Raw genomic sequence first — 26445 nt, 5'->3', positions numbered from 1 at the left:
TCAGACTCAACATATGGAAACTGGCTTATTCTGAATCAACCCGAAATAGTCACTTCCTAACTGCATATCACAGAGAGACAAAGTAAGAAAGGAAGTTATATACAATGAAACCATTAAATGCAGATTTGCCACAAGGCAAGATGGTAACGCTTGAACATTATGAAGTGCGAAAACTGCACAAACACATTATATTTTAAACACTTCATCTATTTAACAAACTATGTACACTCTTCAACTAAATAAGATGAATTGAGATTCAAGAGGCAGCACCGTACTGGCAAATCTCATCCTAAAGGCATCCATTAATATAAATCAACAGTAGCAATTTGGTTTGATCATTTATTTGCAAGAATCATTATGGTTTATTAGCATAATTATTCCCTGTGGGATTTCATGTCAAGGAAATGAAAAATGGCATTATCAATATTTAAAAGATAAGTGTGTAATGTTCAGAGTACTTAAACAGTCATCTGCAGGTGGTGTCCAGCTGCAGCAAATTAGATTAGATTTGGGCATTTTTCTGAATGAAAGAAAAATTGCTTTGTTTTAATTGCTTTGTTTTATAAAGCAATACAATTTTGTAAATAATTTCTCCTGTACAGTTTGAACTTATAGTGTATACCTTTTAACATGCCTTCTTTCAGATCAGGAACTATGTTATGTTCAATCCTGTTATAACTATTAGGAAATATTAATCATATAACCCATCATTTATTATTAGGAAAAGCTCTTTCCCTTCCATACACTAGACCTTAGTCTAGACCTGTGGGTGAAAAGCTATATTCCAAGGGGAAATAATGCTGGGAGGGCATAAATCCTTCCTCAACAATAAAATAGCATTTATGATAATAATTTATCAGGAAAAATAATCTTTAAATATAATGATTTTTTAAGCCATACAATGGAATATTTAGTGATAAAAATAAATGAGCTATCAAAATATATAAAGTATACAAAAATACATGAAGGAATCTTAAATGCTTAGATTAAGGGAAAGAAGTCAGTCTGAAAAGGCTACATACTGTGTGATTTCAACTGTATGACATTCTGGAAAAGAAAAAAAGAGCTGTAGAGACAGTGAAAAGATTAGTGGTTTCCAGGGCCTTGGGAGGAGGGAGGGAGGGATAAATAGGTGGACCACGGGGGAGTTTTTGAGCAATGTAAATATTCTGTATGAAACTGTAATGGTGAATACATGACATTGTGCATTTGTCAAAACCCATAGACCTGTACAAATAGAGGGAACCTGAATGTCAACTATGGACTTCAGTTAATGTATCAATATTGGTTCATCAGTTGTAACAAATGTACTGCACTTCTGTATGATGTTAACGATAGAGACTGCCTGAGTGTGCAGTGGGGAGAGGACATATTGCAACTCTCTGTAGTCTATCAACTTTTCTGTAAATCTAAAACTGTTCTAAAAAGCAAAGTATTAATTGAAAAAACAGTCTAATTTTTCAGGTAAAACCAGCTAATTGTTGCAATTTATTAAATTTGTCTTTAATTTAGATGAACATTCGGGCCAAAAATCTTTCTCTCTGACTAAATTACATAAATTATTGTAGAATCTTTCTACAATACCCATGTGTGGACTGGAAATAAGAAGTTATAACTAAAATTCCCCTTAGAACCAATAGTCCTCAGAGAAGCAAAAATAATGAAAAGCGCACATTTGTTAAAATACTTTCCAATGCCACATGACATTTTGCTATTAGGAATTAGCAAATTCTACTCTGATAAATCTGTTATACCCTGAACTTGTCCTCATCTACCCTCACACTCTGGGAAGCCTAACCTTTTGGGGAAGTGGTTATATCTAGAAATGTGCAGCAGGCTGTCTGCTTTCTTCCTTCCAGGTCAATTCACACAGAACACCAAGAGGAAAAACTTGTGTCTTCTGTACCTCGGACAATATTGCCAACCAGTAGAGCAGGAGAGATAATATTGATATGCAGCCATGTGATCAATAACCCAAGGACAGTGAGAGGAGAAAAAGGTTTGCAGTTCCCAGAAGTTCTTTCAAGGCTCAAGTGAACCTTTTTACTTGAGTTTCGTATTCTTTTCCTCACCATCTCCGTCTTTACCACATACATATCTTTCTTAAACTCCTCACCAGAATTTCCTTCAACATGAATGTCGTAACAAAACAAAACAAAACAAAAACCCCACAAACAAAAAACTACAAAAAAACCCCATGAATCTTGCATATTTTAGTTTGTTTGTGTATGGCCCTACCTTTCATCACTGTTTTCTTCATCAGCACACAGTGTTCTTACTATAATGCCATACTTTAAGGTAGGGGATCCCTTTGCCAGGGCAACAGGGAGTGCAGTGTGAATACTCTTAGACCAAGAACTTGGATTCTTCCAGTTCGAATCCTGTTGGTTTTTCAGCATCCCCACCCCCACCTCTTGTGATTAAAAGCCTGCCAACCATTCCACAAAATTCTTCTTTTCTCTCTCATCTCATAACTTTTGGTCACCTATATGGTTTCACCTTAGTTTATTTCTGCTGACTAAATGCAAAGCTTTTCCCTCCTCTGACACACTAGATTCCCCATCTGAATTATCCTTTTGAAAATTCTAACACTCAAAATATACTGCATTCTAAAAATATTGTCCACCCTTCAATGTATATTTATTAACCTATATGTTCAGGGCTCTGTGCTAGCCACATTGAGGTAAATTTAGACAATTAGTAATGCACTTAAACTATTGCTTACGTATGTTTGGTGTTCTGAAATATTAATTGTATGTTTTAAGAAGCAAATGGGATTCATTGATTTATTTAGCTGCCTAACTAAACAGATAATCTGTGTATTGATGAATGAAATACTTTGTGTGTTGGTTAATGAAGTAGTCTTTAACTTACAAATATTTCCTTGCAAAAACTAACATACTGGTGTGATTTAGAAGTCCATTGCATATGAGAGAGTTTATATTTAGTTTTACCACGTAACTAAACATTTAATGATCAGCTTTGTACCCTGATAATGTTTTTAAGACATTTATATTTATTGATCTGTAAGCAGTTCACATAAATAATGTTAACCTGAATCTGTCTATGCAACCAAAAAATCATTTGTTTGCTAAGCAGTCCATTGGATTGTGTTAGATAAGGGAAATGAAGAAATCATAATGTATCTACCCTTTAGTGGAGTCTTTTTGGAGAATTCTCCCAGTAAAATCTTACAGAAAGGTATGGAAATATTGGTAGCATATTAGTAAACTTGATGCATTGGGAACTAGTTGATCATACTCAAAGTTTGCTGATCTAGTTTCACTCAGAAAGCTGCTTCAGTGGTGTATGTCAGGTTTTGTGTTCTTGCAGCCTTGTCTACATTTTTATCCTTGAAGTATTTGAAAATACAGAAGCCACGATTATCCAATGTGTAAAAGACATGACTCTGGGAGTTATTACACATGTTACATGGGTATTTTGGAAATCAAAACTAAGAATTAAAAGTTGTGATAAGACTCTGAGAGCACAGGGATTATGGAAAGGGAACTGGCTAGAAGCTTCTAGAAATTAAAGAAGAGAGAGAGGAAAATGTGAGAAAGGAAATCAGAGGTTTTCTACTCTACCTTCTAATCTATAAAATCAAATACTGATTTAAAAAGGCAATTAATGCTACAAAAAGCTTTGGTTTTTTTTTTAAAGATTTTATTTATTTATTTGATAAAGAGAGCGAGCACAAGCAGGGGGAGGGGCAGAGGGAGACTCATACTCCCTGCTGAGCAAGAAGCCCAATTTGGGGCTCAATCCTAGGACCCTGGGATCATGACCTGAGCCGAAGGCAGCCTCTTAAACCAACTGAGCCACCCAGGTGCTCCTGTTATTCTTAATCATTTTCACCCATGAGATTAAACAGAGATGGTGGTTTGTTAGGAATTGTACTTGGCTAATAATAATAGAAACCTGAGTAAAGAAGAGGACACAGAGGTTTAGGTAAATTAGGAACTTATTCTTCTTTCATACAGCGTGAGGTCAGGGGTTATGCAGTCCAGGGCTGGGGTGGTAGCTCTGTAGTCATGAAAAACTGAGGTTCCTTCTATTTTTCTTCCATCCAGAACATGCATTGAGAAAACTCCATACCATTTTCCATAGTGGCTGCACCAATTGCATTCCCACCAACAGTCCACCAACAAGTTTCCTTTTTCTCCACATCCTCACCAACACTTGTTATTTCTTGTGGTTTTTTTTAATGTTAGCTATTCTGACAGGTGTAAAGTGATATCTCATTGTGGTTTTGATTTGCATTTCCCTGATGATTAGTGATGAAACAAAACAAATGAACAAAGAAAAAAAAAACCCAAACACCAGACTCTTAAATACACAGAACAAACTAGTGGTTGCCAGAAGGGAGGTGGGTGGGGCATGGGTGAACTAGATAAAGGGGGGAGTACACTTATCTTGATGAGCACTGAGAAATGTATGGAATTGTTGAGTCACTATATTCTAAACCTGAAACTAATATAACACTGCATGCTAATTATACTTTAAAAAGATGGAGATTATCAGATCAAATAAGAAAACAATACCCAACTATATGCTATCTATAGGAAAGCCATTTTAAATGTAAAGATGCAGATAATTTAAATAGAAAGATAATTAGATAGAGAAGTAAAAGCATAGAGAAATATATGCCATGTAAACATTAGTTAAGAGAAAGCTGGGGTGGTTACATTGATATCAAATAGACTTCAGAACTAAGAATAGTACCAGGGAAAAAGAGGCGGTGTTTCAAATGTTAATGTCAAAACGTTATCAGGACATAATAATCCTACAGGTGTATATACCTAACAGTAGTACTTTAAAAGATGCAGCAAAAAAAGAACTGAAAAGAAATAAGCAAATCCACAATGATGCTTGATGACCTCAACACTTTTCTCAGTATTGACAAAGCAAATAGAAGTACTTTAAGGACATGGAATACCTGAATAGCACTCTCTCTCATTCTTTTTTTTTTTAAATATTTTATTTATTTATTTGACAGAGAGAGAGAACACAAGTAGGGGGGGCAGCAGAGGGAGAGAGAGAAGCAGGCTCCCCTCTGAGCAAGGCGCCCGAAGTGGGACTTGATCCCAGGACCCCAGAACGATGACCTGAGCCAAAGGCAGACGCTTAACTGATGGAGCCACCCAGGCACCCACCTGAATAGCATTCTCAAACAATTTGACCTTAGTGATCTTTAGAGGATACCTCACCCAAAGTACCTGAATACATATTCTTTTCAAGGACATGTGAAACATTTACCAAGACAGACCATATTCTGCAGATTAAAACAAACCTCTACAACTTAAAAGATTTGAAGTCATACAGAGTATGTTTTTTGACCAAAATGGAATTAACTAGAAATCAGTAACAAAAGACACCTGGAAATGTGAAATAGTTGGAAAATTAACAAATGCTTCTAAATAATTCATGGGTCAAAGAACAAGTCTTTGATATTTTGAATTGAATGAATGAGAAAGGACAATATATTAAAATCTGTGGGAGGCAGCTAAAGCAGGGCTTAGAGGGAAATTTATATTAAACATTTATATTTGAAAAGAAGAATTGTCTTAAATGAAGATTTAAGCTTCCACATTATGAAACTATAAAGAGAAGAGCAAATTAAACCCAAAGCAAACAGGGAAGAAAATAATGATGGTAAGAGCAGCAAACAGTGGAATTGGAAACAAAAAAATATATATAGAAAAAAACTAATAAAACCAAAAGTTTGCTCTTTGAAAATATAAGTAAATTTGATAAAACTCTAAATGATGAAAAACAATACTTCTTCAAAGAGACTTCTGGGTAGAGCTTTTTCCTATGTGCATAACAGTAATATAATTTCAATCATTTGTTCATTTAACAAATATTTATCACTTATGATATACTAGGCACTAATCAGTGTTCAAACCAAAACAAAAATTCCTGCTAACAGCTCAACTAGCAAAATTTCAATTAGAGGCTACTTTATAAGAAGCTATACATAAATCATGTTTTTTGTAGAGTTCTTGTCAAAATTGCTAGCCAAATGGGAGTAAATGCTTTCAAAATGTTTTGCACTGTATCCATATGATCAATTTGACTTTTGTGGTAACTGGATTTATATGATCTCCCAGGACAGAAACCTTGACAATTACCATGGCCCCCAACACACACACACACACACACACACACACACACACACACACACATTCTCTTCTAATGTAGAAAACAATTTGATTCTAAGGTGAAGTCCACAAACCCAATAGGATTATCTATTTACTGCTAATTTCCTTGCATTTCAGTTTGGGAAGTTTCTCTTGACATAGCTTCAAGCTCACTGATTCTCTCCACAGTGTTGTCCAGTCTCCTATAAGCCGGCAAGGGCATTCTTCATTTGTTACAGTATTTCTTAGTTTTAGAATTTCCTTTGGATTCTTTCAGTTTCCATTTCCCTGCATACATTATCCATCCGTGTCCCCATTTTCCATCAGATCCTTTAGCATATTAAGTATAGTTATTTTATATTACTGTTTAATAATCCTCCAATCTGTGTCATAGCTCAGTCTAGATCTAATGCTTTACTTCGCCTTTCAGACTGAGTTTTTTTCTTGCCTTTAGCCTTGCTGTTTTTTGTTGAAAACTGGCTGCGGTATCTTGGGTGGCAGGGCTTGAGGTAAATAGTGCTTTAATGTGAGGGGTTTTATTCTGCAACTAGGAGTTGGGTTGTGTTTAATATTTGCTGTAGCTGTTCATTCTAGAAGCTTTAAATTCCTCTAGTGTTTGTGTTTTTGCCTCCTGTTGTCTTTGGATTTCCCCAAGCATTCCTTGTTAGTGTGTGTCTGCAGGGCTTGCAGCTGTCCTCCACTGTTACTATACGGAAGCACTGTTGGTGCAGTGGGAAAGTGGGGGAAGAAAAGTATTCTACCTCTGTTAGTGTCCTTGGGCTGTGACCTTCACAAGTGTTTCTTCGCTCCCTCCTCTCTACTTAGGAGAGACAGGAAGGCTGGAGGAGGCTGTGGTCAGAGAACTGTCCTTGCCCTGGATGGGATATAGTTTTGCTGAAGTCTTTTCTTCTGGAAAGTAGGCCTTTATTAAGGAGAAGGCTCTGGATATATTTGACAATAATTATTAATCTTATCCCCTTACTAGAGCCACAAGAGATCTTTCTTGGTTTTTCATGGTGAGAACTTGCTGGAGTTCCTGGAAACAAAACCCACGGAAGTGTTGGAGCCCCCCACGACTGCAGCCCCCAGTAGCTTCACTCACACTAGCCTCACTCAATCTCCAGGAGTTCATCAAATTTACCATTCAAGTATTCCTCCTTTCTGGCTTCAGAGGCTTCTGCTCTAGGTTAGTAGGTCCCAGATGTGACTCCCTGGATTCACTTCTCCAGATTTCGGGGTTGTGGTATGTCCTGTGACTTCAGTTCAACAATGACTCCAAGAAAAATCAGTAGTTTTTAGTTTGTTCAGCTTCTTCTGGTAGTGAGGATGGAAGTGATAACTTCAAGCTTTTACATTTTAGAGCTAAAACTGGAAGTCCTCTTGGTTATTAATCTTTAAGCAGACATATTGCTGCATATGGACTTCAAATTAGGTAACACGAACTAAGTCAAGTTGTCACACTTTTTTTTTTTTTAAGATTTTATTTATTTATTTCACAGAGAGACAGCGAGAGAGGGAACACAAGCAGGGGGAGTGGGAAAGGGAGAAGCAGGCTTCCTCCCGAGCACGGAGCCCGATGCGGGGCTCCATCCCAGGACCCTGAGATCATGACCCGAGCCGAAGGCAGTTGCTTAACCAGCTGAGCCACCCAGGCGCCCCTGTCACACTATCTTTAATTTTGTTGTTTTTAAAGGATTTCTCTGTCATCTCTAAAATCAACGTATTTGACTAATTTCTCTGACCCATTCCTATTCTTAAATACTCCCATTTAAAATGGACTTTAGCATCTACCTGCCAATAAAATAAACCTGATCACATCCTGCCACCATCTGTCTGCCCTCTCATTGGTACCTGGACCATGTATTCCACAGCAGAAGATCCGGTGACCCATACATTTTATTACCAGAGTTTACCAACAGCATCTGTTAGGGGTTGAGGTGAAGGCGGCTGCAAGCACCCACTACCCAAAAAGCCTCCCAGTTACCCAGTTAGGGGGACGATGACCGTGCCTCCTACAGCTAAACATGAAACCAGTCTGGAACTCATGCAAAACCAGCATTGAGGGCACAGGATGTTCTGTGAGTGGAAAGTGACTTTGGCCCCATGTACTAGACAGGAATTTGTGTATTTTTTTTAAGATTTTATTTATTTATTTGACAGAGAGACAGTGAGAGAGGGAACACAAGCAGGAGGAGTGGGAGAGGGAGAAGCAGGCCTCCCGCTGAGCAGGGAGCCCGATGCGGGGCTCGATTCCGAGACCCTGCGATCGTGACCCGAGCCAAGGCCGACCCTCAACGACTGAGCCACCCAGGCGCCCCAGGAGTTTGCGTATTTCTGTGTAAACCGTTTCCGCAGACCTTCCCTTGACTCCCAACCCCACCCAAATCACAGAATTCAGCAGCTTGTGGGAAATCGCGAGCGCCCTAAAGGACTGCAAAGACCTCGCGCCAGGATACGGGATCTGAACGTCCCGTCTAATCTCTTAGATCCGGAGAAGCCACCTCCCTGCCAGCCTCCCAAGAAGCTCAGTGCCGATTGGCTCTTGCTGCGCCCAATGAGATGCGCCGGCGGCCCTTGAACCCGCTAGGGCAGCGGCAGTTGCCAGGAAACCGCGTAAACATCGGAGCTCTCAGCCCGCCACTGGTTTTGCAGCGGGAGGTGGTGGCCGCTGGATCCCGAGAGGGGGATTTTCCTCTGCCAAGATGGTGAGTCCGTCGGCGGTCTCCAAACTACTTGTTTATCTATTGATTTAATTGTAGTTTGGAGCCACCCTGCATCAAAAAAAAAAAAAAAAGGATTTGGAGTGCCTAATCTGAGAATTAAGTGGGAGACTCGTTCAATTTGCTTTCAGAGACCTCATGTGCTGTTGTTGAAGCAACGCTCACGGTGGCTTCCAGCCGTTTTCAAATTCTCCCCAGACTCTATTAGTTCTGCCTGGCGAAAATTTTGTTTGCCATATTTCTGGAAATTTGGGAAAAGATTAAGAACGTTGAAAAAATAAATGGGCAAAAGAGTCCAGGAGAGAGCAAATGAATTAAGTAGCAGCGGATTGACCTATTAAATCTGTATTAGGAAAACCTGACCAGCTTTTTTCAGAATGGCACTTTCTGGCCTAGGGGTAAGCGAGGCGCAGGGGTTGGGGGGAGGGAATGAGGAGAGGAGGAATTACCTGTGTTGTGGTTAAGAGCTAGGTCTTTGGAGCTCGTCTGCCGGTCTTTGAATCCTAGTACTGCTATTTATTTAAGCCAAGGAACCTTGGATAAAGTTGCTTTTACTTTTCATGTCTCATCTATAAGATGGGGAATAATAAAAGTAATTTATTGATATACTAATATATTTATCTACCGTGTGTACTTTTTTTTTATTATGTTACAGTTCTCTGAATTTAGGAAGGAAGCCAAAAGCCCTTTGTTTATTACTGTTACCTATTTTTGTACCTGGGGCTTGCAGCGGTATACTTTTAAAAATTAAATTTTGGAATACCAAAGTATGCGTACTTTTTTTTTTCTCTCATTATAGGCTTCTAAAAGGCGAACTTTGAGCTTCAGTGAAAGGCATCAGAAACGAGTTGATATAAATTACTGCAAACAACTGCATGTCCAATCAATAAGAAAGATACAAAATCAAATCAGGGATCAAATGGTGCAGAATGAAAATAATGACCTCGTGGAGCGCAAGAGATTCCTCAGATTATTACAGAATGAACAATTTGAGTTGGATATGGAAGAGGCCATTCAAAAGGTACATTTTACTATTCATTCTGACATTTTTTTCTTCATTTTCTCGTTGGAAATGAGATCCAGCTGCTGATACTGGAATTGAGTAGATAGATAATAACATCAGGTAAAGGATGTCTCATCATAAGTCAGCCCAGTGTAGTGGTAAAGAGGTGGGTTTTTGGCGTTAGACTGTATGAATTTAAATCCTAGTACCGCTGTATGTAAGCAAGCTCTGGAACCCTGGGTAAGTTGATTTTACTTTTCTGCCTCATCTATAAAATGGCAATTATTAATAGTACCCACTTTGTAGGAGTTTTAATAATTAATGAGTTAGTACATGCAAAGCACTTAATAGTGCCTGTAACAGAGTAAGACTCAGGGTTTTGTTTTGTTTTCATAAATATGAAATCCGTAATTACTGACTTCCACAGTTTTATTCATGTCAGTGAAATTAGGTTGCTTTCCATAAAATTCAAAAGACAAAAATTTAAGTGTACCTTTTTTGAATTTACTGAGATTAAACATGTATGTTATTCAGTGGTAGAAAATGAACATGTATTATTAGGTATGAATATACTCATAGTTTTGATTTTGAAATGCTGCCTTGAAGAATTCAGGTACAGTATGTATATATTCCTAAAATATGGTGATAATTTTTCTGTGGAAACTTCTAAATATTTTAAAGGTTGAGGGTAGTAAAAAGGGGAAACCAATAAGAAATGAGTTCTCATAAATGTGAAAAGGGTTTTCTGATATTTCAAAATTATTTGAGTTCCTGCTGTATGTTCATCATTTTGTAGGATATTGTGAGGAATGGCAAAAGCAACTTTTAAAAGTGGTGTCCATCCCTCTGAGTTCTAAATTCATAAGGCTTAGACATGATTTTTCAACTCTGAGCAATAAGATCATAGGGATTAGATTTTTTTTCCCATTCTTTTTATTCTTATTTTTTCTTTAATTTTAAAGAAAATCCCAGATATCATGGCACCTATTTTCTGTATACTTCAGTATGTATCTTACAAAATGTAGACATTTTCTTACATAGTAGTAGAATAATGCCAGTGTCTCAACTAATAGATTTAACAGTAAATTCTAGGCATTATTTAATGCCATTCCATAATCAAGTTTTCGTGATTGTGTCAAAATCTGCTTTTACAGTTGGTTTGTTTTAATCAAGATCCAAATATAAGGTTCATACAATATATTTGGTTGTCATGTCTGTTCGGTACCTCTTAATCTAAAAAGTCCCTCCCTCCTTCATCCTTTTTTTTTTTTTTTTTCTTCTTAAGAGTGGGAGAAAGAGGCTGGAGGGAGGGGCAGAAGGAGAAGGTGAGAGAGAATCTTAAGCAGGCTCATGCCTAATATGGAGCTGATGTGGGGCTCAATCTCACAACCCTGAGATCATGACCCAAGCCAAAATCAAGAGTCAGATAGATGCTTAACCAATTGAGCCACCCAGGTGCCCCCACATCCTTTATTTTTTTAACTTCATGTTTTTAACTTGTCAAATTAGGCCAGTTTTATAGGATATCCTGTATCTGAATTTACCTGTTTGCTTGTTTCCCTAATTTTTATATTTCCTCAAAATGTAAGTTAATCCTAAAGGCATGATTAGATTTAGGTACAGTGTTTTGGCAATCACTCCATAGGTAATGCTATCCTTGATATTGTACCACATCTGCAGGCACATGATGTCTGCTTGGTCCACTTGTAGTGATGCTAGTGTTGATAAACATGTACATTCTGGTACCTCTGGTGAGGCATTCTGGTTCCTCTGTTGTAAAATTCCGAATCAGCCTTTCATCTGTGGTTTTGCTAATGAATCTTTCCTTTTGTTAGGGGTTGCAAGACACTGATTTTCTAATTTTGTTATTCCTTTCACATTTAATTAGCTGAAATTCCTTTGTAAAGAACTTTCCTCCATCAACTAGGGTTATTTGGTACCCTGAAATATAGTTATTACTGGAAAGGGAGATATATACTTAATTTTCAGAGTTGGTGCCCTGGTCACTTCCACTGGTGCCTGTCAATGTTGTTTTTTAAACTTTTCTTTAGTTTTTGACTTTTTCCTTTTTAAAAAAATCTTTATGGACTCATGGGTCTTTAATACTTGAATTAATTGCATTTATTATCCTTTTTGAGGCTCAAGTTGCCCCATCTTTGGCCAATGGATGCCTTTATTGGTTCTGTGTCCTTCTGACAAGATTCCCTTAATCTGTGATAGCTTCCTTGCTTTCTGTCAGAACAAAATGTTCCCGGCTAGTGATGGTTAATTTTGTGTGTTGACTTTGACTGGGCCATGGGGTGCCCAGATAGTTTGTCAGACATTATCCTGGGTGTTTTGGGATGAGGTTAACATTTAAATTGGCACACTGAGTAAAGCAGATTGTCCTCTCTAATGCGGGTGATGAAGGCCTGAATAGTACAAAATGGCTGAATGAAAGGAAACTGCTCCTTCCTGACTGCCTTCTAATTTGGGACATCAGCTTTGTTCCTGCCTTCACATCTGAACTGAAATATCGGCTTGTTTTGAGTCTCAAGCCTGTCAGCTTTCGGACAGGAACTCTACACCATTGGTTCTCTTGTTTCTCAGGCCTTTGTGCTTAGACTGGAACTAAGCCGCTGGCTCTCCTGGGCCTCTGGCTTTCTGACTCACCCTTCAGATCTTGGGAATCACTTGAGCTGATTCATTATCCTATTTATTCTTTTTCTCTGGCTAATGCAAGGCTCATCTTGTAAATTTCTTGCTTCACACCTGGAGTCAGCCATCATACCAAAGAGCTCTATTATCGTCTAGTGGGAATAATATTTAGAGACAATTTCTGAGATAAATTTAGATTTATAATTAAGTTGCAAAAAATAGTATAGAGAATTCCTGTATACCCTTCACCTGATTTCCCCTTATGTTAACATCTTACATAATCATAGAACAATTATCAAAATGAAGAAATTTGCCGTGGTACAATATGTTAACTATAGGATTTATTCAGATCTCATCAGTTTTTTCCATTAACATCTGTTTTCTGTTCCAAGAATACAAGCTACCTTTAGTTGTCATGTCTCCATAGTCTCCTTCAGTCTGTAAGTTTTTCACTTTTTCCTGTCTTTCATGACCTTGACAATTTTAATACTAGTTTTCTGTTGCTGTGTAACAAATTACCACAAATCTAGTGGCTAAAAACATCCATTTATTACCTCACAGTTTCTGTAGGTCAGAAATCTAGACATGGTATGTAGCTGGATTGACTGCTTGATCTCACAAGGCCGAAATCCAGGTGTTGTCTAGAATGCATTCTCATCTGAATCTTGGGGTCCTCTACTAAGCTTATTTAAGTTGGCAGAATTCATGTTCTCATAGTTGTAAAACTGAGGCCCATATCTCTCAGAGATTGCTGATGTTCCTTGCCACATGATCCTCTCCACAACATGGCAGTCTGCTTCTGGTTTTCTGGTTTTCTTCTTGGTGTTGATTTCTAGTTTATACCATTGTGGTTGGAAAAGGTGCTTGATACGATATCAATCTTGATTTTATTGAGACTTTTTTGTGGGCTAACATGTGTTCTGTCCTGGAAAATGTTCCATGTGTACTTGAGAAGAATGTGTATTCTGCTGCTTTTGGATGAAATGTTCTGTATATATCTCTTAGGTCCACCTGGTCTAAGGTGTTGTTTAAGACTGATGTTTCCTTCTTGATTTTCTTATTTCTGTCAGATGTTGTAAGTAGGGTGTTAAAGTCCCCTACCGTTATTGTATTGCTGTCAATCCTCCCCTTTCAGTGTGTTTATATTTGCTTTATATATTTTGGTGCTCCTCTTATTGGGTACATATATATTTATAAACTTTATATCTTCTTGTTTGATTGACTCCTTAATCATTATGTAATGCCCTTCTTTGTCTTTTATTACCGTCTTTGTTTTAAAGCTTTCTGTGTTTGATAAGGGTATAGCTACACCAGTTTTCTTTTCCATGGATATCGTTTCTCTTGTGGTTTGTTGTCTTTCTTTAGTGTTGTGTTTAGATTCCTTTCTCATTTTCTTTATTTACTGTAAGTTTTTGCTTTGTGGTTACCATGAGGTAATATATATATAACATATATAACATGCTATGTATAGAACAGTCTATTTTAGGTTGATACCAAATTAACTTGAACTCATTCCAGAACTCTACATTTTTACCACCCCCCCACATTTTATGTTTTTGATGTCACATTTTACCTCTTATTTTATATATCCTTTAATTAATTATTGTAGTTCCAGTTTATTTTACTATTTTTGTCTTTTCATACTAGCTTTATAGGTTGATTTATCCACTACCTTCACTACATAATTTACCTTTTCCAAAGAGATTTTTACTTTCATATGTTTTCTTGTTGTTAATTAGAGCCATTTCTTTTCGGATTAAAAGGTCCCTTTAACATTTCTTGAAAAAACAGTTTAGTGGTGATGAACTCCTTTAGCTTTTGCTTTTCTGAAAAACTCTTTCCTTCAATTCTGAGTGTTAACTTAGGTAGAGTATTCTTGGTTGGAAGTTCTTTCCTTTCAGTACTTTATATATGTCATGTTACTCCCTTCTGGCCTGCACAGTTTTTGCTGCAAAATCTGCTGATAGCCCTGTGGGGGTTTTTTTTTTTTTTTTTTTGGTATGTAACAAATTGCTTGTATTGCTTTTAAGATTTTCTCTTTAACTTTTGACATTTCAATTATAATGTGTCTTGGTGTGGATCTCTTTGGGTTCATTTTATTTGGAACTCTGGGCTTTTTGGACCTGGATGTCTGTTTCCTTTCCCAGGTTAGGTAAGTTTTCAGCCATTATTTCTTCAAATAAGTTTTCTGCCCCTTTCCTTTCTCATCTCCTTTGGGAACCCTATAATGCAAATACTATTTCACTTGATGATGTCCCATAGGTCTCTTAATTTATCTTCATTTTTTTAGAATTCCTTTTTCTTTTTGCTGCTCTGTCTGGGTGAGTTCCAGGGCTTTGTTTTCTAGCTCTCTAAATCCATCCTTCTGTTTTATCCAGTCTGCTGTAGAATCCCCCAGTGTATTTTTCAGTTCAGTTATTATATTCTTCGGCTCTGGTTTCTGTTTTGTACTTTCTTATATTTTATATTTCTTTGTTAAAGTTCTCACTGTGTTCATTCTTCTCCTGAGTTCAGTGAGCATCTTTATGCCTATTTGAATTCTTTATCCAGTAGATTACTTATCTCTGTATCAAGGTATTTTTCTGATGTTCTGTCTTATTCTCTCATTTGGAACATATTTCTGTTTCCTCATATTGTTTGGCTGTGTTTGTTTCCCTTTGTTAGGCAAAACAGCTACTTCTTCCAGTCTTGAAGAAGTGGCCTTGTGTAGGTGATGAAACTTCTCATTCACCATTGATTAGTTCTTGGTTGTCTCTTGAACCTTTGTGATTGTCTAAACAGCCTGATTTATTCTTGATCTGTCTCTGTTGTTGAGGGTGTGCCAAGACCTGTCAATCTTCCAAGGGGAGGAATCTTATTCAGTACCTAATTTCAGGCTGAATGGAAGCCAGACCCTCAGGCAGCAGCTTTTATTATATGCAAATATATACAGTCCTGTGGGGCCACAATTGTAAACCCTGCTGGCCTCCAGATCTAGAGATGGAGGTGTTCTCTTGGCAACAGTTGGAAAACTCAGGACCCCAGATGAGTATATAAGCTCCTTTCTGGGAGGTCTTGTTGAACTGCAATGAGGCCAAGGGGATGCATAAGGATAGTGCCTCCCTACTTATGATCCCTGGAGGAGTGCCTTTGTAGCTTTTGCTTGTGTGGGAAACCTGAAGCCTGTTTCTTAGGCTAGAGCTCCAGGTGAAGTAGGCCTTTTTCACAGGAAGACTGGGTGTGTCTTTCATTGTCTGGGTAGTGCCCTGAGGGTGTTGGCCTGCCAAGAACTGTCTTTCTGATTGTTACGGTCCCTTGGAGCTCAGGAACTCCAGCCCCCTTGGCCACCAGGGCCAGGTGAACAAGGGGCATCCCCGGTGTACTTTGCACGCGCCTGCTCCGAAAGCTGCACTCACTGGCTTCAGCAAGGCAGCGGGAAGATGCCTGGACTGCATGTGTCCGAGGCTTTGGTGGTCCTGTTGGAAAGTGCCCTGTCTCTGTGCTTATACTGGCCCCAGGTTGGTGGCAGGAGAATGCCACGACTGCTCCTACATGTCAGCCCCAGCCAGGGAGTGGGGGGATTGCTCTGACTGCCCCCACTGTCCAGCCTTGGGACAGTGCTGAGACCATTTGCCCTCACCAGCCTCAGTGTGCCCTCCTATTCTAGTAGGATAGGTAGAGAGCACACAGAAGGAGTCTGCCTTTCCTCTGTCCTTGGTAGAGCACCAACTGTCCCTTGCTTCTTCAGCAGATTCCCCCAGACCAGCAAATGAATTTCCTTCACATAAACACCAGGTGCTTTTCAAATTGGTGCTTTTGTGCTTGATCCTGGGATGAGTGAGACTGCAAGTGAGTCTTTAAAAGGAGAATCTCAGTTTCCTATAGTACTTTGGGTTCTTTGGATGTCAGCCCTCTTTGTTTTCTAAGCCAGACATTTTTTTGGTGTAGCTCTGAGGTGTTGGGGTGCCTAATGTGGGGCAGCAACTCCTCTCTCCTCTAGCAGAAGTGCTAGACTGGTGAGATCCCTCTCTGTTGTATTTCCCTGCTTATTGGGGGTGGGTTTTTGTTTTTTTTTTTTGCCAAGACTGTGTCTCTTGTCTCTCTACCCCTCTCCATGTGGTCCTTTTATCCTTTGTTGTAAAGAAGCAGTTCATTTAGTTTTCAGATGCTTTTCAGAAGGAAATTGTTAGAAGATGCAGGAGAGACCTAAAGTGTCCCCCAAAGTGAGAAGGCACTTTGAGACTGGAAAATGAAGTAGGCCGCTCCATCCAGTTTACATAGTTTCATTTGAGGTAACTTACTGAAGGGGGATTTGGGTGGAAGACTATCCACAGCAACTACATAGTTACTCTCTGCCAAATCCAGACCTTAGTCCACAAATTTTATAGAGCAAAGGACATACAGAAGGGCACTGTAAGATCAAAGAGTTCACACACACCTCAAAGGGCTTGTATTCATCTAACTGACAGCTAACTTTTAATTAGATCTTGCGGCCCCACCTGTGCATCAGAAAAGGAAAGACTATGTTATCTCTAACAGATTCTTGGGAGGCCAAAACAAGCCTCTCCCCATCTCGGCCTTTGTGGGTATTTCTAAGGTATGTATATTCATTTCCAAGGGGCCAGAACACCAAGAGAGGTCATTGAGCAACCAACAAGATGGAGGGCCAAAGATGGAGTCAGTATTGTTAGCATTCCTAAAGAAATGATCCATAGGTAGCTGTAGATTTTGTGTGTCCATGAGAGGAGATGAATTCAGGATCTTCCTATGCTGCCATCTTGGACCCCCTGATTTTAATAAAGTTAATTTGACATAGTCTGTATTCTCTTATTCCCCCCACATCTAGTTGATTTCTTTCCATTTTTTTTTTTGGTTGAAATAATTACAAATTCTTGGGAAATTGCAAAAATAGTATGGAGAGGTCCTGTGCCCTTCTGCAGAAAATTCCCCCAGTGGTTACATCTTGCATAACTGTACTATGATATCAAACCCTAGAAAATGACATTTGTACAATATGCGTTTATACCTCTGTCATTTTAGCACATGTGTAGATTTGTGCGACAGCCACCTCATTCAAGATACAGAACTATTCCATCACCACCAAGACCTCATTCATGCTACCCCACCGTAGTCATATACTTATTTCAGCCACCACTATGCCTGATTTGTTCTCCATCTCTATAATTTTGTTCTTTCCAGAATGTTATATAAATGTAATCGTGTGTGATTCCATACATATGTGGAATTAATATGTCTGTGACCTTTAGAGCAGGTTTTTTCCACTCAGCATGATTTGGAGAGTCATCCAAGTTGCTGGATTTAATCAATAGTTAATTGTTTTTTATTATTGAGTAGTAGTGCATGGTATGAATGTACTTGTTGATTTCTTTTTATTTTTTTATTTTTATTTTTTATTTTTTTAAAGATTTTATTTATTTGACAGAGAGAGACACAGTGAGAGCAGGAACACAAGCAGGGGGAGTGGGAGAGGGAGAAGCAGGCTTCCCGCTGAGCAGGGAGCCCGATGCGGGGCTCGATCCCAGGACCCTGGGATCATGACCTGAGCCGAAGGCAGATGCTTAACGACTGAGCCACCCAGGTGCCCATGTTGATTTCTTTTTAAATTTGCATATTATAAAATTATTAATTCTCTTTGGTCTATATTTCTATGGATTTTGACAAATGCATAGATTTCAGTTTCCACCATCACAGTGTCATTCAAACAATTCTATCACCTCAAAAGTCCCCTCATGCTGCCCCTTTGTAGTCAATCACTCACCCTTCTCCCCAGTCCCTGGAAACCATTGATTTCTTTTTTGTCCCAAGAGGTTCACCTTTTCCATAGTGTCATATAATTGGAATTATGCAGTATGTCACCTTTCGGTTCTGCCTTCTTTCACTTAGCAAACCAAATATAAGATTCCATGTTGTTGCAGGAATTATTGTCTTATTCTAGTATATGGATGCACCACAGTTGTTTATCCATCTTCATGTTGAAAAAAGAATTTGTTTCCAGTTTATGGCAACTGTGTCTGAAACTGCTATAAGCATTTTATTACAAACTTTTATATGAACATAAATTTTCATTTCCCTTGGGTAGATATCTGGGTTTAGTAGGATGGTTGGGTCATGTGGTAGGTGTTTGCTTCATTTGATAAGAAACTGTTAAACCATTTTGCAAAGTTGCTGCATTATTTTGCATTTCCTCAAGTAATGTATGAGAATTCCAGTTGCTTTGTGTCATCACTAGTACTTGCAGTTGCTTTTTGTTAATTGAAAGTATTATGTAGGGGCGCCTGGGTGGCTCAGTTGTTAAGCGTCTGCCTTCCGCTCAGGTCATGATCCCAGGACCCTGGGATCGAGCCCTGCATCAGGCTCCCTGCTCCGTGGGAAGCCTGCTTCTCCCTCCCCCACCCCCCCTGCTTGTGTTCCCTCTCTCGCTGTGTCTCTCTCTGTCCAACAAATAAATAAAATCTTTAAAAAAAAAAGAAATTATTTAGATAATTATGGATTCATCTGCAATTGTAAGAAATAATACAGAGAGACCTAATATACCCTTGCCTAATTTTTCCTAATGGTACATCTTGTAAAACTGTAGTATAATATCGGAAGCAAGATATTAGCAATGATACAATCCACCCATCTTGTTCAGGTTTCCCTTGTACTTGTGCTCATTTGTGTGTGTTGCATGCATGTGTGTGTGTGTCTGTGTGTGTTTAGTTTTGTACAGTTTATCACATGAGGTTTGTATATCCAACACCACAGTCAAGATCCAGGGTAGTTCCTTGACCACAAGGATCCCTCATTTTCGTCCTTTCATAAACATCACCATCTCTTTCTTGGATACACCTACCTCATCCCAGACTCTGGCAACCACTGATATGTTCTCCATTTCTATAATTTCGTCATTTCAAGAATGTTGTCTATACAACTCAACAATAAAAGGCAAAAAATTCTTTAATGGGTAAATGACTTCAATAGCCATTTCTCCAAAGAAGACATACAAATGAGCAATAAGCACAAAAAAATATGCTCAACATCATTAGTCATTAGGGAGATACAAATCAAAATCACAATTAGGTACCCCTTCAGAACCATGAAGATTGCTATATTTTTTTTAAAAAGGACATTAAGTGTTGACAAAGAAGTAGAGAACCTGGAAGCCTTGTACATTGCTGGTGGAAATGGAAAATGCTGTGGTGGCCTTGGAAAACCATTGGGCAGTTCCTCAAAAAGTTAAATGTAATTGTTATATTACCCAGCAGTTCTCCTAAACATATACCCAAGACAACTGAAAACACGTTCACACAAGAACTTGTACATGAATATTCAAAACAACGTTATTCATGATAGCCAGAAGTTGGTTGAACACAACGCAAGTGCCCATCAGCTGATGCCTGGATAGACAAAATGTGTTCTGTCTATACAGTGAATATCATACAGTCATAAAAGGGAATGAATTGCTGCTACGTGCTGCAACATGGATGAACCTTGAAAACATTACACTAAATGAAAGAAGCCAAACACAAAAAGGCTACATATTGTATGGTTTCATTTAAATGAATTATCTAGAGTAGCCAATCCATAGAGATAGCAAGTTAGTGGTTGCCAGAGGCTGGGAGGTAAGTGGAATGGTGAGTGACTGCTAACAGGTTTGGAGTTTTTCTGGGGAGTGATGAAACCATGTGTAATGTTAAAAACTTACACACAAAAACCTGCACATGGACGTTTATAGCAGCTTTATTCATAATTGCCAAAACTTGTAAGCTACTAAGATGTCTTTCAGCAGATGAATGGATCAGTAATCTAGACTATAGAATATTCTGTGCTAAAAGAAACGAACTATCAAGCAATGAAAAGACATGGAGAAACCTTAACTGTGTATTACTAAGTGAAGCCAACCTGAAAAGGCTTCAGACTGCATGATTCCAACTATATACCATCCTGGAAAAGGCAAAACTTTAGAGATCATAAGATCAGAGGTTGTCAGGGATTTGGGGGAGGGAAGGATGAATAGGCAGAGCACAGAGGATTTTTAGGGCAGTAAAACTACTCTGTATGAAGACTCTAATGGTGGATACATGTTATACGTTTCTCATACCCATAGACTATCCATCACCAAGGTAACCCCAATGTAAACTATGTACTTTGGGTGATTGTATCAATGTAGGTTAGTTGATTGTAACAAATGTACCACTTAGTGGGGGATATTGATAGTGAGGTGGGGCAGTGCACATGTGTGGGCAGCGGGTATATGGGAACTCTGTTAATTATGCTCAGTTTTGCTATGAACCCAAAACTGCTCCAAAATATAGTCTGTTCAAAAAAAGTCCTGAAACTAGATAGTAATGATTGTTGCACAACACTGTGAATATACTAAAAAACCACTGAGTTGTGAACTGTGAAAGGTGAATTTATGCTATGTGAATTAAAGCTTAATTTTAAAGAACATGTTCCAAGAACATTATATAAATGGGATCGAACAGTCTGTAACCTTTTGGGATTGTGTTGTTTCACTCAGCTTAATTCCTAGGAATTCATCCAGGTTATTGCTAAGTGTCAGTACTTCATTCCGTTGTGTTGCTGAGTAGTAATCCATGGTATGGAGGTACCACAGTTTATCTGCCTATTCACCTGTTGAAGTATGTCTTTTTATTTCCATTGTTGGCTGTTTTGAATAAATCTGTAAACATTTGGGTATAGGTTTTTAAATAAACAAGGTTTCATTTCTCTGGGCTAAATGCAGAAGAGTGCAGTTATCGAGTCCTATGGTAATTGCATGTTACCTTTAGAGGGAGTGGGGGAGGGAGAAGCAGGCTTGCCGCTGAGTAGGGAGCCCGATGTGGGGCTCCATCCCAGGACCCCGAGACCATGACCCAAGCTGAAGGCAGACGCTTAACCATCTGAGCCACCCAGGCACCCCTGCATGTTTGTTACCTTTGTAACAAACTACCGAACTGTTTTCCAGAGTGGCACTACCATTTTACATTCCCACCCAGCTATATGTGAGAAATGCAGTTTCTCACCAACATTTGCTTTGCCACTATTTTTTATTTAAGCCATTCTAATAGGTCTGTAGTGATCTATCATTTTAATTTGTATTTCCTGATGGCTAGTGATGTTGAACATCTTCTCATTTGCTTATTCTTTCTAAATAGAGAATTTAGGTAAGCCTCTAGATCTTTCTACCATTTTATAGGAGATAGAAAAGAGAAACAAGTTGAATGGTATCCTGGGGAAACAGTCAAGTTCAGAATGTTTTGGGACATTGTATAGTCCACATATACTAATTTCTACAACAAGTCAATGGTTTGAGGAAAGAAGTGTGTATATGGGATGACTGTTATGGAATGAAAGAGACATAAGAGAAATAATAGCTAGATGCAACATGTGGAACTTGTTTGAGTTTTGATTTGAAAAAGCAAACAAAAGTATCTTTGAGACAATTGGGAAAACCTGAAAATGGACAAGGTATTAGACCATACTAAGGAATTGCTGTTATTTAGACACGGTAATGGCATGGTTGTTACATAAGACAAAATTCTTTTCAGGTAGAGATCAATACTGAATTATTTATATGGTAATGACGTATCTAGGATATGTTTTAAAATAGTCGAGCAAAAAAGAACAAAGAAAAAATGAAATTGGAGTGGAAGAGTAGAGAAAGATTGGAAAAGTATGATAGCTACTGAAAGTGAATGATGGATAGCTGAGGGTGTATTTTAATATTCTTCTTACTACTGATGATGTTTGAAATTTTCCGGGATAAAATGTTTGGAAAAGTACTTATTGAAGTAGTATTTTGTATTTTAAAATAAAACACAAATGTTTGTTGCTCTGAAGCTTTGATGAAAAATATCTGATTGTGAAGGACAAATAACTGAAGTTACTTTTAAAAAAAATTCAGGCAGAAGAAAACAAAAGATTGAGGGAACTCCAGCTTGAACAAGAAGAAAAATTGGCTATGGAATTGGCAAAACTAAAACATGAAAGTCTAAAGGATGAAAAGATGAGGCAACAAGTAAGAGAAAACAGGTATCTTGGTTTTTATAAATTTCATTTATTTTGTCTTTGCCTTTAAACTTTTTTGTCTAATGCTTAGCACCTGAGAGTGAAATTTCTTTCTTTGTATCATTGCACTTAGTTAATATTTTGTCTGGAAATACTTATTGCTTTAAATGCCATATATATTCATTTGGGAAAAGAAGTCGTGTTCAAAGAAGTAAAGTATTTAAGGTGAAAATAAAGAGCAATTTCTTCTCTTTTTTTAAAATGACCTAAAAAATAGACTCATGAGGGGCGCCTGGGTGGCTCAGTCATCTAAGTGTCTGACTTTGGCTCAGGTCATGATCTCGGGGTCCTGGGATATAGCCCCACTTTGGTCTCCCGGCTCAACAGGGAGTCTCTCTGCCCCTTCCTTACAGGGTTCTTGCGCTCTCTGTCTCTCTTTCAAATAAAAAAATAAAATCTTAAAAAAAAAGGACGCATGAATCCTACTCTTAAGTGAAACCTTAGGGGATATGTAATTTAATTTTCTACACTGACAAATTTCCTACAGTATTTCTGGAAAGTGGCTGGTCAGCTATGGCTCAATACCTCTAGCGATTGGGATAGAAACTTCTTTTTTCATTCAGCCCTAACTTTGAATAATATTTTTTCCCCTGTTGTTTCAAAATTAATTTCCCTGTAACTTTCATGCATTTATCTCAGTTTTGCTATCTGATGAAAAACATTTAGTTCTTATTTAGAATATCCTTTCATATTTATGAATCCCCTAAATGTTTTCTTCTATAAGTTAAATATCCTTTATTTGTTCCATATATAATATGATTTCAAGCTCCTTCACCATCCTGGTTTTCTTCTGTAGATGTAATTTACAAAATTATTGTTCTAAAATATTGCCCTCACAATTGTGTATAATGAATGTTTTAGGGTACTGCTTAATACTCCTAGTAGTGGGACTGTTAACCACATTGTTCTAGAATATGTTTCTTAATATTGCTTAAGATGGAATTGCTTTTTTGGAGCAGGCATGCCACACTGTTGACTATAACTCAGGGCTAACTAAATGCTCATCCTATAGTTATATAGTTTGAATATATTAGAAATTTACTTTGGTAATTGTTACATATTATCTTAACTGAGCTGGACTTCCTTAGGATATTATATAACCCCTGAGTGAGCTTCAGGGATTTTGAGCTTCATTAAATTATATTTATATGTTTGACAGATGTACCCATTGTATTTTTCTGGGTCCACAACTTTTATCAGATTCTCTAAGGGATTACTAATGCTTAAAGATTTAAAATTGCCACTAATCATATTGTTCTAGTTGCAAACTATCTTTTTGGACATTAATTCTCCAATCATTGTTAGCTATCCCTCATGGGTTTATGTTTATCTGGAGACGAAATAAATATTTTATCATGTATTTGTCTAATTCACTGATCTAAAAATTAAATAGAGGAACTTTCCACTTCTAGCAATTTTTAGACAAGGTGATTCAAATAAATGCTCTCTCTGAGAACATAATATCTGGAGAAAGTATAAAAGTAAGATCTGAGAGAGGAAGGAAGCCAGAATGGTGAGCTTGGCATTTGTAGCTACACTTCTCCTGGAGGTTCTGCTGATTCCAAAATGATGGCTGAGAGGCCAATAAGCATATTGCAAGGTGTTCAATATTACTTTGCAAGTTTTATGCTTAAGATTTGTACACTTTAGTATATGTTTTACTTCACTAATATAGAATTCAATTAGATTAAAAAAATTTTTTTTAAGATCTTATTTATTTATTTGACAGAGAGAGAGAGACATCGAGAGAGGGAACACAAGCAGGGGGAGTGGAGAGGGAGAAGCAGGCTTCCTGTGGAGCAGGGAGCCCTATGCGGGGCTCGATCCCAGGACCCTGGGATCATGACCTGAGCTGAAGGCAGAAGGCAGACACTTAATGACTGAGCCACCCAGGCGCCCCTTCAATTAGATTTTATTAGATAGAAACAGATGAAGAGATAATGTGCAAGCAGGTTAGTGGAAAATATCCAGAATAAAGCACAGAGAGACAAAAGGATAGAAAGATACAAAAGAAAACTTAAAAGAGATAAGGGCTATGATGGAAAGTTCTAACAGATGTATAATTTCAGTTCTGGTAGTAGAAATAAAAGAGGATGATGCAGAAGCATTATTTGAAAAGATACTGGCCAAGAATTTCCAAACATGATAAAAGACATAAAGCCACAGGTTAAAACACAACAAATGATGAAAACTATACCTATACTTATCCTAGTCAAACTTTTGAAAGCCAACAATAAAGAAAACCATGAAAAATCACAAAAGCAGCCCCACAAAAGACTATTACCTTCAAAGGAGTAGCAATAAGAAGTATGACTGGATTTTGAAAGCCAAGAGTGAAAATGAGAAGACCATGGATTTAAAGGGCCATAATAAAATAATGGCCCATATAGAATTCTATACTTGGTGAAAATTTTCTTCAAACTTAAGGCAAAAGTTATTCAGTTGAGCACTTATTCAAATAGGGTATGCTGTTTCTCAGCAGTGTCAAAAATTCTAAGAGTTTTTCACTTTTTGCATAAGCCATGGTAGAATTTTGATGCAGAAATGGACCATTATTCTGATCAGTGTTTTCATCTGCTAATTGGCAGGTCTAAATTCAAGGAAATGTTTGCTGTGGTACTCAAAATATATCCTAAGTTATTAAAAATAAATCTATAGTAAGATTAAGCTCCTTAAATTTAAAAGAAATGAATTTTTAAAACCCAGGGTGAATTTGGAAAGCTCATTGAAATTTATTTTGAAAATAACTGAGTTTGAAAGTCATGAGATTGTTTTGTTATTTGATTTTTGAACACCTGAGGGTTTTTTTTTTTTTTTTGCACTGCTTTAAAAAATTTTATTTCAGTGCAACCGTAACAGACCAGAGTAGGTGTGAAACCCAAAGATGGGAGCACCATATCTTATCATTGCTTCCCCAGAAGCCGAAGCAAAGATACAGCACTGAGAACACATAGACTGATCTTTCCTATTTCTGAGACTACATGAGAAAAAGGCATTTTTCTAACTAAAGTCCGATCATAACATTTTCATTTAAAGTCACTGTCTCAAATTGCAACCTGCAGGTGAACCACAAAACTGCTATGATGCCTCTAAGCCTCGTATTTCTTAAGGACACGGGCCAAAATGTCCAATTTAAAGAAAGAGTGGTATTTCACAGATGTCATGAGGCACTTGCTTAAACAGAAAGGAGAGCTTTAAAATGCAAATGATACTTTGTGAAATTTTTTTTAAGCACTAAAAAGAAGGCTGAGGGAGGAAATTACAAAGATTATAGAACACATGATTTTTTTAATCCAAGAAAATATTTAAAAGACAGTTTATCACTGCTTTTTTTTTTTTTAGATTTTATTTATTTGACAGAGACACAGCGAGAGAGGGAACATAAGCAGGGGGAGTGGGAGAGGGAAAGGAAGAGGGAAAGCAGGCTCCCTACCGAGCAGGGAGCCCGATGTGGGGCTCGATCCCAGGACCCTGGGACCATGACCTGAGCTAAAGGCAGACGCTTAACGACTGAGCCACCCAGGCGCCCCAGTTTATCACTGCTTTTAACTTGAGATGGGACAGTTATTCCCTATTTTTAGAAGTCCTTTTTAAATTATAGCATGAATCAATTAATAATTACATGTGTGATTAGAATTATGATTAATTGTATAATTATCATTATACAATTTATAATTACATAATTAGCAACTATACATTATTACATAGTTAACACACAGGTATATGAAAGCAAAAAGAATTACCTCATATATAATTTGTATTTAAGTTCAGCAAAAACTAGCCCAAAGAAGAGATCAAAGATAGTCTTCCCTTATTAAATACATAACCAGTTCCTTGCTGGTGCCAGTACAATTACAACAATCAAAGGTTTATAGCAACCAAGTGAATGCTG

The 26445-nt window shown here is 37.8% G+C and overlaps 1 protein-coding gene across 1 annotated transcript in view; it reads left to right on the top strand.

Annotated features, from left to right (window-relative positions):
- The first annotated feature begins 8142 nt into the window (after positions 1-8142).
- Positions 8143-26445, top strand: part of MNS1 (meiosis specific nuclear structural 1) — a 41227-nt gene continuing 22924 nt past the window's right edge. The window contains exons 1-4 of the mRNA XM_028100384.2: positions 8143-8176; positions 8703-8848; positions 9663-9884; positions 22390-22517. Coding sequence (XP_027956185.2) covers positions 8143-8176; positions 8703-8848; positions 9663-9884; positions 22390-22517 — 530 coding nt within the window. The remainder of the gene's footprint in view (positions 8177-8702; positions 8849-9662; positions 9885-22389; positions 22518-26445) is intronic.

Source organism: Eumetopias jubatus, unplaced genomic scaffold, assembly GCF_037043125.1.
Source record: "Eumetopias jubatus isolate StellerSeaLion01/CBP00866 unplaced genomic scaffold, mEumJub1_p1.0 scaffold_7, whole genome shotgun sequence".
In the NCBI taxonomy this organism is placed as follows: domain Eukaryota; kingdom Metazoa; phylum Chordata; class Mammalia; order Carnivora; family Otariidae; genus Eumetopias; species Eumetopias jubatus.
The sequence above is the reverse complement of the archived record's forward strand: the minus strand, read 5'-3'. Positions and strand labels throughout refer to the sequence as shown.